At 43.9% G+C, this 13,176-nt stretch overlaps 1 protein-coding gene across 1 annotated transcript in view; it reads left to right on the top strand.

The window, feature by feature from the left end:
* The first annotated feature begins 629 nt into the window (after positions 1–629).
* The window catches only part of LOC115102368 (membrane-associated guanylate kinase, WW and PDZ domain-containing protein 2-like), a 46,272-nt gene continuing 33,725 nt past the window's right edge, over positions 630–13,176 (top strand). Inside the window, 2 exon segments of the mRNA XM_065005442.1 lie at positions 630–878; positions 11,813–12,102. Coding sequence (XP_064861514.1) covers positions 796–878; positions 11,813–12,102 — 373 coding nt within the window. The 5' untranslated portion in view covers positions 630–795.

Below are 13,176 nucleotides of genomic sequence, written 5' to 3'. Positions count from 1 at the left end.
CATCTTCACCCCCCACCTCCCTTGGTGCTCATTTGCGTTATCATTGTTTCTCTTTGCTTTTTGTGACCGAGAACATTATGCTCAAGTCCCACGCAATTGTGACCTGTTCAACTGCCGCAAGGCATCGCTATCGCGCTCTGACAGCATCGCATCTCCAGTTCCGTAACACCTCTGTCCAGTTAAAATCAATATCGCCGCGTGTCTTTTCTTTACATCATTGGCCTCGACTACCGTGTAAAAATTCGGTTTAACGTCTACAACCAAACTGATTTATCAAAAGAAGATACAAAGCAAAGGGATATGCCGAGAAGAAAGCAGGAATTATGAAGGTGAGCATCCGTGTCTGGACGAGGTTCGTGTGTTAGCCCATCATTTCTGCTACCAACCAATAAGTGAAGAGTTAAACATGTTAAGTTAAACACGCATGCCATGCAGCCATTATCACAACTAACCCCAGGCTGTCCATGGAATAGCCTACCAGGCTCTTGATTTATAGAGTAAACCTGTCAGATTTGCAGTTTTTTTTGCCCGACTGTTTTTTTCCTCTGTCAGATCACGGGTCTCGTGCTCAGCTGTAGAGCATCCTGTACCAACAGTGTCCAAATACTCCGTCTGGCGTGCACATCGCGTCTGAGTGTCTCTACCGAAACGATCGATAACAGCTGTCAATAAACTCGCTTAGTCCGATTTCAAATAGCTGGAATTGAATACATTTAGAATAGAAAATTATTTGCCTTTTATTTTTTCATATTCAATTGTGACCGTTGGGGTCAAGGTGTAGTTTCGGTCGGGTCAATGTATATAGACGCGTTTAAACGTCTCCTCGTTGATCGGCTAAATTGCTTGAAAAGAATGTGTGTATGTCAGCGCCAAGGCAGGTCAGTATTTTTCCCTAAATATTAGGATACCAATGTGACCATGTGTTGTGAGAGTGTGGGCTCCTTATACAGAGGATGAGGGAAGGAGATCTACCTGATTAAGGGGACAGTTGACTGGTCAACAGTTTACCTGTAGGTTAGCTTTCAGTTTTAGCTTCTTGAATGTTTTCTTTGTACAGTATTGTCAGAATGTGATTGTTCATCTTTTACATTTTTTAAAAATATATATTATTGTCTAAGAAGTAGACAATATAATCAAGACAGTCTCAACATTGTAAGAAATATAATTTAGTTTCATGCCTTGATTTCTGTGTGATACCCAAACAAAAATGTAGAACAGTTAATAATGACAGAAGTAAAATAAGTAGTTGTCCTACTGTAATAGTAGTATTGCACAAGTTTTGCAATTAGTGTTGTCATGGACACAGATTTGACATATTTCATGCCTGCAAAATCGACTGTGCAGTGTGTGTTTGTGTGACAAACAGCTTGTATGTTGTTAATCAAATGAAATGCACACATGTTCTTGAATATCTGTGTAAGTAAGCATGTGTAGGATTGTGTGTGTGTGTGTGTGCTTGTGCATGTTTGTTTGTGTGTCTCTGTGTGTGTTTCACTGTCAGTTGGTGTGCAGGGTGTGTCCCTGCTTGTTTTGAAGTGATGGACGTGTGACCCTGACTTCACACGGAACGTTGCTCTGGGCTCTGGGAGCAGTCAAGGTTATAGTGGTATTATGAATCATGAATTAAGTCCAGGCGAACCAGAAACGTGTGGCGCTATCCCAGCCACTTGTACTCGGAGACTACTGTCCCTCCACAGCTCTGCACACACGGTATCCCCGAGAGACCTGATCTGTCTCTCTCATCTCCTCACCTATTGACACCCACAGGTTTACCCATTTTAGGACTCAGTTGCTGATGGCATATCCTTGAATTTTCAAGGTCTTGTTTTTGGCATGTGCTTTATCTCTTCGTATCTCCTTCTCTTCCTCCCCCCTTTTTTCTATCCATTCTTTCACATAGTCTTAACCATCTGCAATTAACCTGAAATATATTTGGCCGTTTGCCAGCAGTCTACAACATTTTCCCCACTAACCAGCTAATGAGAGAGTAGCAGATTAAGTGGGAAGTGACATTCTCTTTTGTAGTATTACTTTATGTCACCAGGGAGTTGTTGATTCTCTAACGATGTGCTTGTTCTTCCCTTCACACTCATGCATATTCATGGTTTTAAGGTGTGGTTAGGGGAGGAGGAGGTGGCGGACGGAGGATGTGCGGTAGTTTACCCTTGACAGGGCAGGGCTACACAGACACTCCCCCATCTGTGGCCCGAATCTTTGCTCTCTGTTACTGCATTGGAATTCTGTAGTTGTAGCGTTCACTGTCTATTCTAAGACCTTGTCTCAAGTGTAGCAGTTAATGTTTGGCTTGGCCATTCTATTATTAGTACTGAACAGAAATGGAACCCATTTCCAAGATTGTTTCTTCCCTATTTAATGTGTGTTGCTCATCTATCCATATCATTTGATAGGCACACAGACATACAGCAACACTTTGACTCGATACATGTTTGCTAAGTGTGCAGACGTAAATAACCCTCCAATCGGGCATGCAAATCAATTTAATGACAAATCAGTAACAGCGTGTGAAATAACAATTGCACTGCAGTAATTTGAAAAGCCTGGCGGTGGTATGCTTGAGTCAGTGTGAAAACTAGGATCAATGTCAGGTGGCAGGGAACTGTCGGAGCAGTGTGGAGGGAGGGTCACCTTCACCCATCCATACTGAATCAGCACAATCTCCCCCACACACTCTAACACACATGCACACGCACACACGCTCTCCAACTCCCCCTCAGTTCTGCCTCAGGTTACTGTACTGTGGCCTCGCAAAACACAAAACCACACCTCTCCTCCTCCCTTTTATCAGTTCATTGCTTCTCCAGAAAGACAGCCAGCCATAATGGTTTCATTTTTCCTTTATTTCCTGGTCCTCTCTCTTTCTTGTGCTTTCCTTTATTTTTTAAATTTCTACTTTCTCTCTCTTTTATTTATCTTTTTTTTTTTATCCCATTCTCTTTCATTCTTTCCCCCTTCGTTCCTTTCTGCTTTTCATTCTCCGCTCTGTCTCGTGTTTCAGAGAGAGTACTTATCCCTAATCTGAGTCAAAGGAGCTACGATGCCTCACTGACCCTTTTAATTAAAGTGAGCTCTCTGCCTGACGATGAGAGCTCATCGCTGACCTCACTGAGGAGTGATATGCTTCCTGGCAGACTTATAAGGAACCTGTTGTTGTATTTTTCTTCATAGGAGTGGAGTACTACTGGATGGCTAAATAACATTGCTTACCTGCCCCATGCATTACTGTGTTCGTTTCAGGTTCAACTGAATGCTTCTGTACTTCGCTCCTTAGGGAGTCACCTTTACTTAGACTGCCATCTAAAGAGAGGGGCCGTGTATATGTCTGCATGTTTCATTTTCCGTCTATCCTCAGATCACTCCCATTCTGTACTGTGTGTTAAGCACCATTGTGAGAGGGGTACAAGAGGATGACATGAATTGACTAGAGGCGCACACAATTCATGGAGAGGAAGAGAACATCTCTGATTGAGGCTATTGAATGGAAAATCTATCGGATAGACGGGTTTACAAACAAATGCATCTTACATTGGGGTTAATGTATGCCACAGGTTTTGTGTGTGTGTGTCCATGCTAGCATGTTTGAAACAGAGGGAGTTATTTTTAGTTTTTCATCCCACAAGCATTTAATCTTTTATTTTTAAATCTTCCACTGCTGTCTGTTTTGTGTTGAGCAATCCCATGTCCTAGATTTAATAGTGAGTGAGCATCAGAGAGTTTTAACACACGTTGCTGCACAGCTAGTTTGCGTAAATATTCTGCAGGGGAGGTCCAAAAACAAGATGCAGGTCAAGATTAAAATTGAACGCTAGAAGAAACCCTCATTTGCATTTCCTGTCTGTTAAAGAGAGTGGCCTCGCTGTATCCATTCTATTAGTTACACTGATATTTAAGGTCGCTGGCTATTTAACATGCTTTGTTAGGCTGACCTCCAACACGGACAAGCCACTGTAGGATGGTGTAAGATCATGCACCATCAAGAGTATTCTGTCTGGTTGTATCACCGCCTGGTACGGCAACTACGCTGCCCGCAACCGCAGGGCTCTCCATAGGGTGGTGCAGTCAGCTGACTCATCCCAACACATCCCGGGGGCACACTGCCTGCCCTCAAAGACATCTGCAGCACCCAGTGTCACAGGAAGGCAAGAAGATCATCAAGGACCTCCAGCCACCCGAGCCACGGCCTGTTCTCACTGCTAACAGGTGGAGACAGTAAAGGTGCATCAAAGCTGGGACCGAGAGACGGAAAAGCAGCTTCTATCTCCAGGCCGTCAGACTGTTAAACAGTCATCACTAGCCGGCCTCTGCCTGGTACCCTGCCCTGAACCTCAGACATTGTCACTAGCCAGCTACCACCCAGTACTTTACCCTGCACCTTGGATACTGCTGCCCTACTGTGTATACTGTAAATCTGTGTACGCAGTGGTGGGAAAAGTACCCAATTGTCATACGTAAAGTAAAAGTAAAGATACCTTAATTGAAAATGACTCAAGTAAAAGTGAAAGTCACCCAGTAAAATACTACTTGAGTAAAAGTCTTAAAGTATTTGCTTTTTATATACTTAAGTATCAAAAGTAAGAGTATTTGCTCAAATATACTTAAGTATCAAAAGTAAGAGTATTTGCTCAAATATACTTAAGTATCAAAAGTAAGAGTATTTGCTCAAATATACTTAAGTATCAAAAGTAAGTGTATTTGCTCAAATATACTTAAGTATCAAAAGTAAAAGTATAAATCATTTCAAATTCCTTATGTTAAGCAAACCAGACGGCACCATTGTCTTGTTATTTTAATGTACGGATAGTTAGTGGCACACTCCAACATTCAGACATAATTTACAAAGCATGTGTGTTTAGTGAGTCCACCAGATCAGAGGCAGTAGGATGACCAGGGATGTTCTCTTGATAAGTGTGTGAATTGGACCATTTTCCTGTCCTGCTAAGCAGTAAAAATGTAACGAGTGCCTTTGGGTGTCAGGGAAAATGTATGGAGTCAAAAGTACATTATTTTCTTTAGGAATGTCGTGAAGTAAAAGTAAAAGTAGTCAAAAGTATAAATAGTAAAGTAAAGTACAGATACCCCAGAAAAACTACTTAAGTAGTACTTTAGAGGATTTTTTACTTATGTACCTTACACCACTGTGTGTACGCAACTAATAAACGTTGATTTGATTTTGATTTGAGTTGAGATTAGGAGCAGAGAACTCAGATAAATACAGGTTAGAGTTCATGAAGGAAAGGGCTTAGTGCAGGTGAAGGGTGAGATGTTGTGACAGTGGGTTAGATGTAAGGAATAAACCGGAGGTTGATTTATCCAACAGGCTTCCAATAATGTTGATTCAGTTATACAATACCAGCTTGGCAACAGAAACCACTGTGTTCAATCTTTTCAGTGTGTTCAATCTTTACAAATGCTTTTTAAATGCTTTTACCAGGGGCACTTAAATAGTGTTAATGCCTGTAAATGTGTAGAAATACAGACCTCGTTCCACCAGCACTTGAAAACGTGTTTTGTCTTAGTTTTTCCTCTTTATAATGCCTGAACAAAGTTTTCTGTGATCAGAGTAGATCTTGTCGGGAGAGATAAAGCTGCAGCTATGTATAAAAACACGTTGACATGGATGAAGGGTGGCAGATAGATTGACACTAGAAGCACTGAGATACTCAACAGATCTGACAGTCTCTTCACCGTGAAGGCATTGTGTAATATCACTACAGAGGCGATACCAGGTGAGATACCGGGTGAGATACCAGGTGAGATACCGGGTGAGATAGCAAGAAGCATGGGGCTACTGTAGCAGGACTGAGATTGGTAATCAGGACAGGCAATTGAGATAGCTTATTGCCTGTGTTGTGTCCGGACCAATGGCCTTTTAAAGTATAGTATATGCTGCTCCAAATGATGCCTGTCTAAATGCTCTCTCCCCCTCGTTTTCTCCAGTCCTGTCCTGATACATCTACAGAGCGCCACAATTCTTCCATTTTCCAACACACTGCAGAATGTGGAATTCAATTAGCCACTGTCTTAATTGAGGCATTTTGCTTACACTGTTTTCTTGAAGGTTTTTGAGTATTGTACGCCCTCCAATGTCAATCATAGTGTCTCTTGACTTGTTTTCATTTTTTTTTTACTAGACCTTGAATGATTGAACTAAACCCAAGGCCTCATCTGAAATGGTGTTCTCTTTAGTGGGGAACTAATGTTGTGAATAAATTATCACCCTTGAGGTCTAACCTGAACTGAAAGAAGCGGCAGGAAAATTTCACATGAAATTAAAGATATTGCTTGGTTCTAGGGTCTTTCCATTGTGCAGTTTCTCGCTGTTTGGGGTACTGTTTGGGGTGCTGTTTGGGGTACTGTTTGGGGTGCTGTTTAGGGTACTGTTTGGGGTACTGTTTGGGGTGCTGTTTAGGGTGCTGTTTGGGGTACTGTTTAGGGTGCTGTTTGGGGTACTGTTTGGGTGCCATTTGGGGTGCTGTTTGGGGTTCTGTTTGGAGTGCTGTTTGGGGTGCTGTTTGGGGTACTGTTTGGGGTGCTGTTTGGGGTTCTGTTTGGGGTAATGTTTGGTGGCATTTATATTACAATGAGAGGGTCATGTAGGTGATATGTGAGTGTGTGATACAGTATGTGACTGTTTGGTTTTGGTTTCATATTAGTATTCAATCCTAGTACTGCCTATTTTCACAGGAGGAAGATAAATGAACTATTTACAATCCGGTATAGTAAATGGATTGTTTAGTATTCAATGTAAGAAAACAAGCATGTTGTATGTCCCTTAGAGGTGAAAAGTACATACTTCAAATGGAGAAAAACAAATGCCTGTTTATGCTTTTCATGTTTTCCCTCTATATGTAGCCTGAAGCAGTAGCTATTCATACTTTCTGAATTAAAGAATAACGATCAGATAGGAATGAAGATTGATCTCCAAGAATAGCTTCCACGGGGAGATGAATACGTTAAGGTCTCTGTCAGGATGGACTGGTATGAAATTACCTCTGAAAGACAAGATGGCAGAACAGATCACTGGGAGGAGGAAGTCTGTGAAATAGGATATGTATTGGTCAGCTCTTCCCTCTGCTAAAGGCCAGCATTTTCAATACGGGGTGCTTTTTATAGTGCTAGATATCCTTGAATCTGTATATTGTGTTCTCCTCTGTCAATCCAGTCAGTTGCAGTCTGAAGTATTGCTGTTTCTATTTGTATTACGTGTCTTTCAGAGAGTTATCGACTTACCGAAGGATTCTCTACGGAAGTTGAAGTGTGATTTCTATTGACAGCTCTTGTGTCTTGCAAATTTAGCGATGTGCTGTTAAACCATCTTTTAACGGGCAGGTTTTCCTAAACGACTGACTTCAGGACAGACACACACATTTTTTCTTTCTTTAAATATTCAAATGTTAAAATGTTCAACATGTTGTATGTATCTTAGGGCAACTTTGTGACGAACACAACCAGTTGAAAGACATTTCAGTACAATCACACAGCACTAGAGACAAAGTCTAGGGAACTATGCTGTGTTGACTGGCTGTCTCTGTGTGAGAGAGCGGGACTCAGAGGACTCCGCCTCACCAGAGCTGACACTGTTGTCCCTGAAGCCACCGAGATCAAGACAGCAGCTATGAACACCACACCACAGCGGGCATCTCTTGTAAATGTAACCACAGCCAGAGGCAGAGCCATGCAAAACCCAAACATGGGGGAACCAAAATAGCATTTAAGCATATGTAGCTCAGAAGACAGAAATCTTTAGATAGAGCGCTTGGGGTCTCAAAACGTACTTACATTTCATTCAAACATGATGGAGTCAGGGTAATGCGCTCAGAAAGATGAAAAGATGACACATGTCGACGCCAATATCATTTGTCATGCGTTATTGTTTTCTTATACCATGGCATTGTTGAATATTTGTTTCTGGTTGTCTTGAAGGGCATTCTAGAGTGTGCATTCCCTATAACGCACGTCAAATTTGCACAGTAGAGTTCAATGGTTATAGTTCATTCTTACATGTTATATGTTTGAGCTACGTACTTTTGGAAGCAAAAGTTGAATTGAAAAGATTATTGGCATTGTTGAATTCAATTTTCATAATGGCAAGCTTGGACCGATGGTTAGCTAAACTAGCAAGTATGTTTGTTTGGTTATCACGGCAACTACTATAGCTACACTACATGACCAAAAGTATGTGGTCACCTGCTCGTCGAACATCTCATTCCAAAATCATGGGCATTAATATTGAGTTGGTCCCCTCTTTGCTGCTTTAACAGCCTCCACTCTTCTGGGAAGGCTTTCACTAGGATGTTGGAACATTGCTGTGTGGACTTGCTTTCATTCAGGCCCAAGAGCATTAGTGAGGCCGGGCACTGATGTTGGGCAATTAGGCCTGGCTCGCAGTCGTCGTTCCAATTCATCCCAAAGGTGTTCGATGGGGTTAAGGTCAGGGCTCTGTGCAGGCCAGTCAAGGTCTTCCACACCGATCTCAACAAACCATTTCTGCATGAACCTCGCTTTGTGCATGGGGGCATTGTAAGCGGAAACAAGAAAGGTCCTTCCCCAAACTGTTGTTACAAAGTTTGAAGCACAGAATCGTCTGTAATGTCATTGTTTGCTGTAGCGTTAAGATTTCTCTTTACTAGTGGCCTAGCCCAAACCACGACAAACAGCCCCAGACAACTATTCCTCCTCCACCAAACTTTACAGTTGGCACTATGCATTGGGGCAGGTAGCGTTCTCCTGGCATCCACCAAACCCAGATTCGTCCGTCGGACTGCCAGATGGTAAAGCGTGATTCATCACTCCAGAGAATGCATTTCCACTGCTCCAGAGTCCAATGGCGGCGAGCTTTACACCACTCCAGCCAACGCTTGGCATTGTGCTTGGTGATCTTAGGCTTGTGTGCGGCTGCCTGGCCATTGAAACCCATTTCATGAAGCTCCAGATGAACAGTTCTTGTGCTGACGTTGTTTCCAGAGGCAGTTTGGAACTCAGTAGTGAGTGTTGCAACAGAGGGCAGACATTTTTACACGTTACGCCCCTCAGCACTGATTAGTCCCGTTCTGTGAGCTTGTGTGGCCTACCACTTCGCGACTGAGCCGACGCTGCTCCTAGACGTTTCCACTTCACAATAACAGCACTTACAGTTGACCGGGGCAGCTCTAGCAGGGCAGAAATTTGACAAACTGACTTCTTTGAAAGGTGGCATCCTATAACAGTGCGATATTGAAAGTCACTGAGCTCTTCAGTAAGGCCATTCCACTGCCAATGTTTGTCTATGGAGATTGCATAGCTATGTGCTCGATTTTATACCCCTGCCAGCAACGGGTGTGGCTGAAGATGCCGAATCCACTCATTTGAATGGCTGTCCACATACTTTTGTATATATAGTGTATCTAGTAAACTTGCTAGCTACTTCAGTGGATGTTGAACACATTTCTACTGGCAAATTAACACATTTCTCGCTGCAAATGTGTTAAATTATAGGGATAATCAACTTGGAGCTCTATGCGTTCTCTGGAAAATAATGCAACTCCGTGGAAGGTCAGTTCCACTCCGCTAGTGCGTCGTGGAACACACCTTCCATTTTGTTCACTATTTTCCATAGAAAGCATAGCCCCTCGTTGATTATCCCTTACATGCGGCATTAGATTGTGTATGCCTTGTTTCACGCTCATTCTGTATTTGGTGCGTGTGTTGTATTGATTGGGGGTCTCTTTGTTTGTGTGTACTCTGTGTGTGTGGGTGGAAGGATGTATGGTTGGGAGGTTCAGCTGCAGAAGGTTTCACAGCAGGACAGAAAGAGAGGGAGTGTGCAGAGAGGACAATTAGCGATCAATTAAGAAATAAGCAGAATTGTCTTACAGATTTTTTTCTCTGGAAACAGTACCTACTCTTGACTTTGCTCTTTTATCAATTCAATTCGCAGACTGGATGAACAGAGGCATAGTGATGAGATGTTTCAAATAAAACAGAACTCATTGGCCCCCATAGAGCAGACCAGACTGTAACCAAGCTCTGGCTCCTGTCGCCCTGCAAGGTCAAACCGGCGACTCCACTGCCAACCCCAGGCTGTGTGGTGCCTCTCTTTCTCTCTCTCTCTCCCTCTCTCGCTCTCTCTCTCTGTGTCTGTCTCTCGCTTTCTCTCCCACTCTCTCTCCCTCTCTCCCCTCTCCCCTCTCCCCACACCCACGCTCTCTCTATCCCATCTCTCCCTCCGCCCTCTCTCCTCCCCCTTCACTTCCCCTCCCCCGTCCTATCAGCTGTGGCGCCACCAGCCAGGGGAGAGGGAGGAGATGAGATGGAAGATGGAGGAGGATACATGGCTGATCAACCAGCCAGTCAGTCAAGAGGAAGTGATTAGGCGTGTCCCTTCCTCACACTATATAAATTAGCGTCATTAGGTGTGCTGGCCCTGGGCAGGTGGGCCTGGGGGGAGACCCTGCTGTCCTCACTTCCTCTGCTAAAAGCCAGTCATCCTGTCCCTCCATCCCCTCCATCCCTGGGTCACTAAGTCACCGCATGTTAAGGTATCAACACAGGGAGCCTTCTGTGATAACAGAGAACTCATTATTAGGACCAAAAAATAATCACACAGTGCTTAAACATATCAACTTTTGTTCTCCCTGCCTTTCATTATATGCCAGTCCCTCAGTACCGTGTGTCTCGCTTAAAATCTTTATGTTTGGTTGTCTCACAGTCTTTCATCCATACACCTACCCCATCCGTCCCTGTGTTGGGTAAGTGTAACGTCTCTTTGTCTCTAAGATCCGTGTGTCTCCCGTGTAACAGTCTGACAGCACTGCTCCCATCCTGTCAGACCGAGGCACTCTCTCTCTCTCAGTCACGGTGTAGGAGCACCTGCCCTCTCTCACTGAGCCGCCCACCTGCCACTTCACTGGCTCTCAACAAAGACCTTTTTAAAAGTCAACTGTTGGAAGAGGCATCAAACTCAACTTACAATTGCTGTTCTTTTGGAATTCTAGACATCATGCAATTGACAGTGCAACAGTGCAACATGTCCAGTGCAACACGTCTGTTTTGACTGCGTACTCATTTCCATAGGCTGCAATATCTGATTGGAAAGCAAACGTTTCCTCGGCAGGAGTTTCAGTGAACATGGAATAATCATGATTCTTCATGTCTGGAAAGAGGATTTATAGAAGTATTTTACAGTAAATGCAATTCTTAGTCGATATAATTGAGACACAACAACATTTTACTGTCAATTTATTTCAGAATTGTCTGTTTGTATTGAATTACCCATATCAATAACAGGCATTCATTTACAGTACCCTATGAGGTCTCCCTGGCAACAGACTAGATCTTTCCGTCAGACTGCCACGATGGGAATATACCTACCCGTATGTTTTGTGTGTTTATGTTGCATATTGTGTATATACAATAGAGAAAGTGTTCCATTGAGGTAAAGCAGCATCAGTATTGAGTGTGACAGTTGAGCGCTTGACAGTTTGTTTACGGTATTTCAGTTCGACCCACGGTCAAGTACACAGTGTTTGTATAACACACACACAGTTTCCATGTCATTCTGCTTCACATGCAGGTCCTCTGTGCTAAAGGAGATTGAACTCAGCGCAGTCCTTTTACTGCAGTTGTTTTGTTTTGAAGATATGCTATGCTCTTTACATTTTCAGTACCTTGGGAAACGTCAGGTTAATGAAATCCTCAGATATGAAATCACACCTTTTAATAACACGATTGTGTCAGTGACACTGTCTTCCCTGTTTCTGTCTCGCACCCTCTCTCGCTCGCTCTCTCGCTCTCCCTCTCTCTCCCCTCCCCTCAGCTCTTTTGCTATGTCTAAGGCAGCCGTGAGGAAGCTGCACTGGCGCTCCAAGGTCCAGGAGAGCTTCATCCCCCTGGTTGGTTCCTCTGGGGAACTGGGGGTGGCGGTGGGTGGCGGAGCTGACTATGGAGAGTTCCCATTCGTCACCTCAGCCCCCGGGGGCGGGTTCACAGTGGGCGACATCATCCTAGAGATTGGCGGTACCCCTGTGTTTGGGATGACACTAGGAGATGTCCGGGGGGTCCTTAACTCCTGCCTCCATCCCATCCGCATCAAGACGGTCTCACCAGGTACTGTATGGCTCGGTATGGTAACTTACTCCTTGGTCTGGGGACACATTGTGAATGCTGCTGCCTCATCCGTCAATCTCTTAAATCGTTGTCCACCCCAACTTCTCCTTCATGTGATAACACCTCCCTTAGGCAACTCATAGAACAACACGCTTCTCCTTCACGTGATAACACCTCCCTTAGGCAACTCATAGAACAACACGCTTCTCCTTCACGTGATAACACCTCCCTTAGGCAACTCATAGAACAACACGCTTCTCCTTCACGTGATAACACCTCCCTTAGGCAACTCATAGAATAACACGCTTCTCCTTCACGTGATAACACCTCCCTTAGGCAACTCATAGAATAACACGCTTCTCCTTCACGTGATAACACCTCCCTTAGGCAACTCATAGAATAACACGCTTCTCCTTCACGTGATAACACCTCCCTTAGGCAACTCATAGAATAACACGCTTCTCCTTCACGTGATAACACCTCCCTTAGGCAACTCATAGAATAACACGCTTCTCCTTCACGTGATAACACCTCCCTTAGGCAACTCATAGAATAACACGCTTCTCCTTCACGTGATAACACCTCCCTTAGGCAACTCATAGAATAACACGCTTCTCCTTCACGTGATAACACCTCCCTTAGGCAACTCATAGAATAACACGCTTCTCCTTCACGTGATAACACCTCCCTTAGGCAACTCATAGAATAACACGCTTCTCCTTCACGTGATAACACCTCCCTTAGGCAACTCATAGAATAACACGCTTCCCAAGTGGTTATCCAAACATAGCTCAATAATCACTGATACTGGAAAAACAAACTTGACAACAACTGAGTCTAACCAGCAGAGTTTGCTGGCCCAGAGTACTTAGCACCTCTGGACGTAATTTGTGAACCGAGTGTGCACTGATTTTACACGTAGAATCACATGAAAAATGTCAGCAGTCAGGGCCTCATGGGTAGCGCAGTGGTCTAAGGCACTGCATCGCAGTGCTAGCTGTGCCACCAGAGACTCTGGGTTCAAGCCCAGGCTGTGTCGCAGCCGGCCGTCGGGTTAGGGAGGGTTTGGCTGGT

Source organism: Oncorhynchus nerka, linkage group LG20 (genome assembly GCF_034236695.1).
Source record: "Oncorhynchus nerka isolate Pitt River linkage group LG20, Oner_Uvic_2.0, whole genome shotgun sequence".
Taxonomy (NCBI): Eukaryota; Metazoa; Chordata; class Actinopteri; order Salmoniformes; family Salmonidae; genus Oncorhynchus; species Oncorhynchus nerka.
The sequence above is the reverse complement of the archived record's forward strand: the minus strand, read 5'-3'. Positions and strand labels throughout refer to the sequence as shown.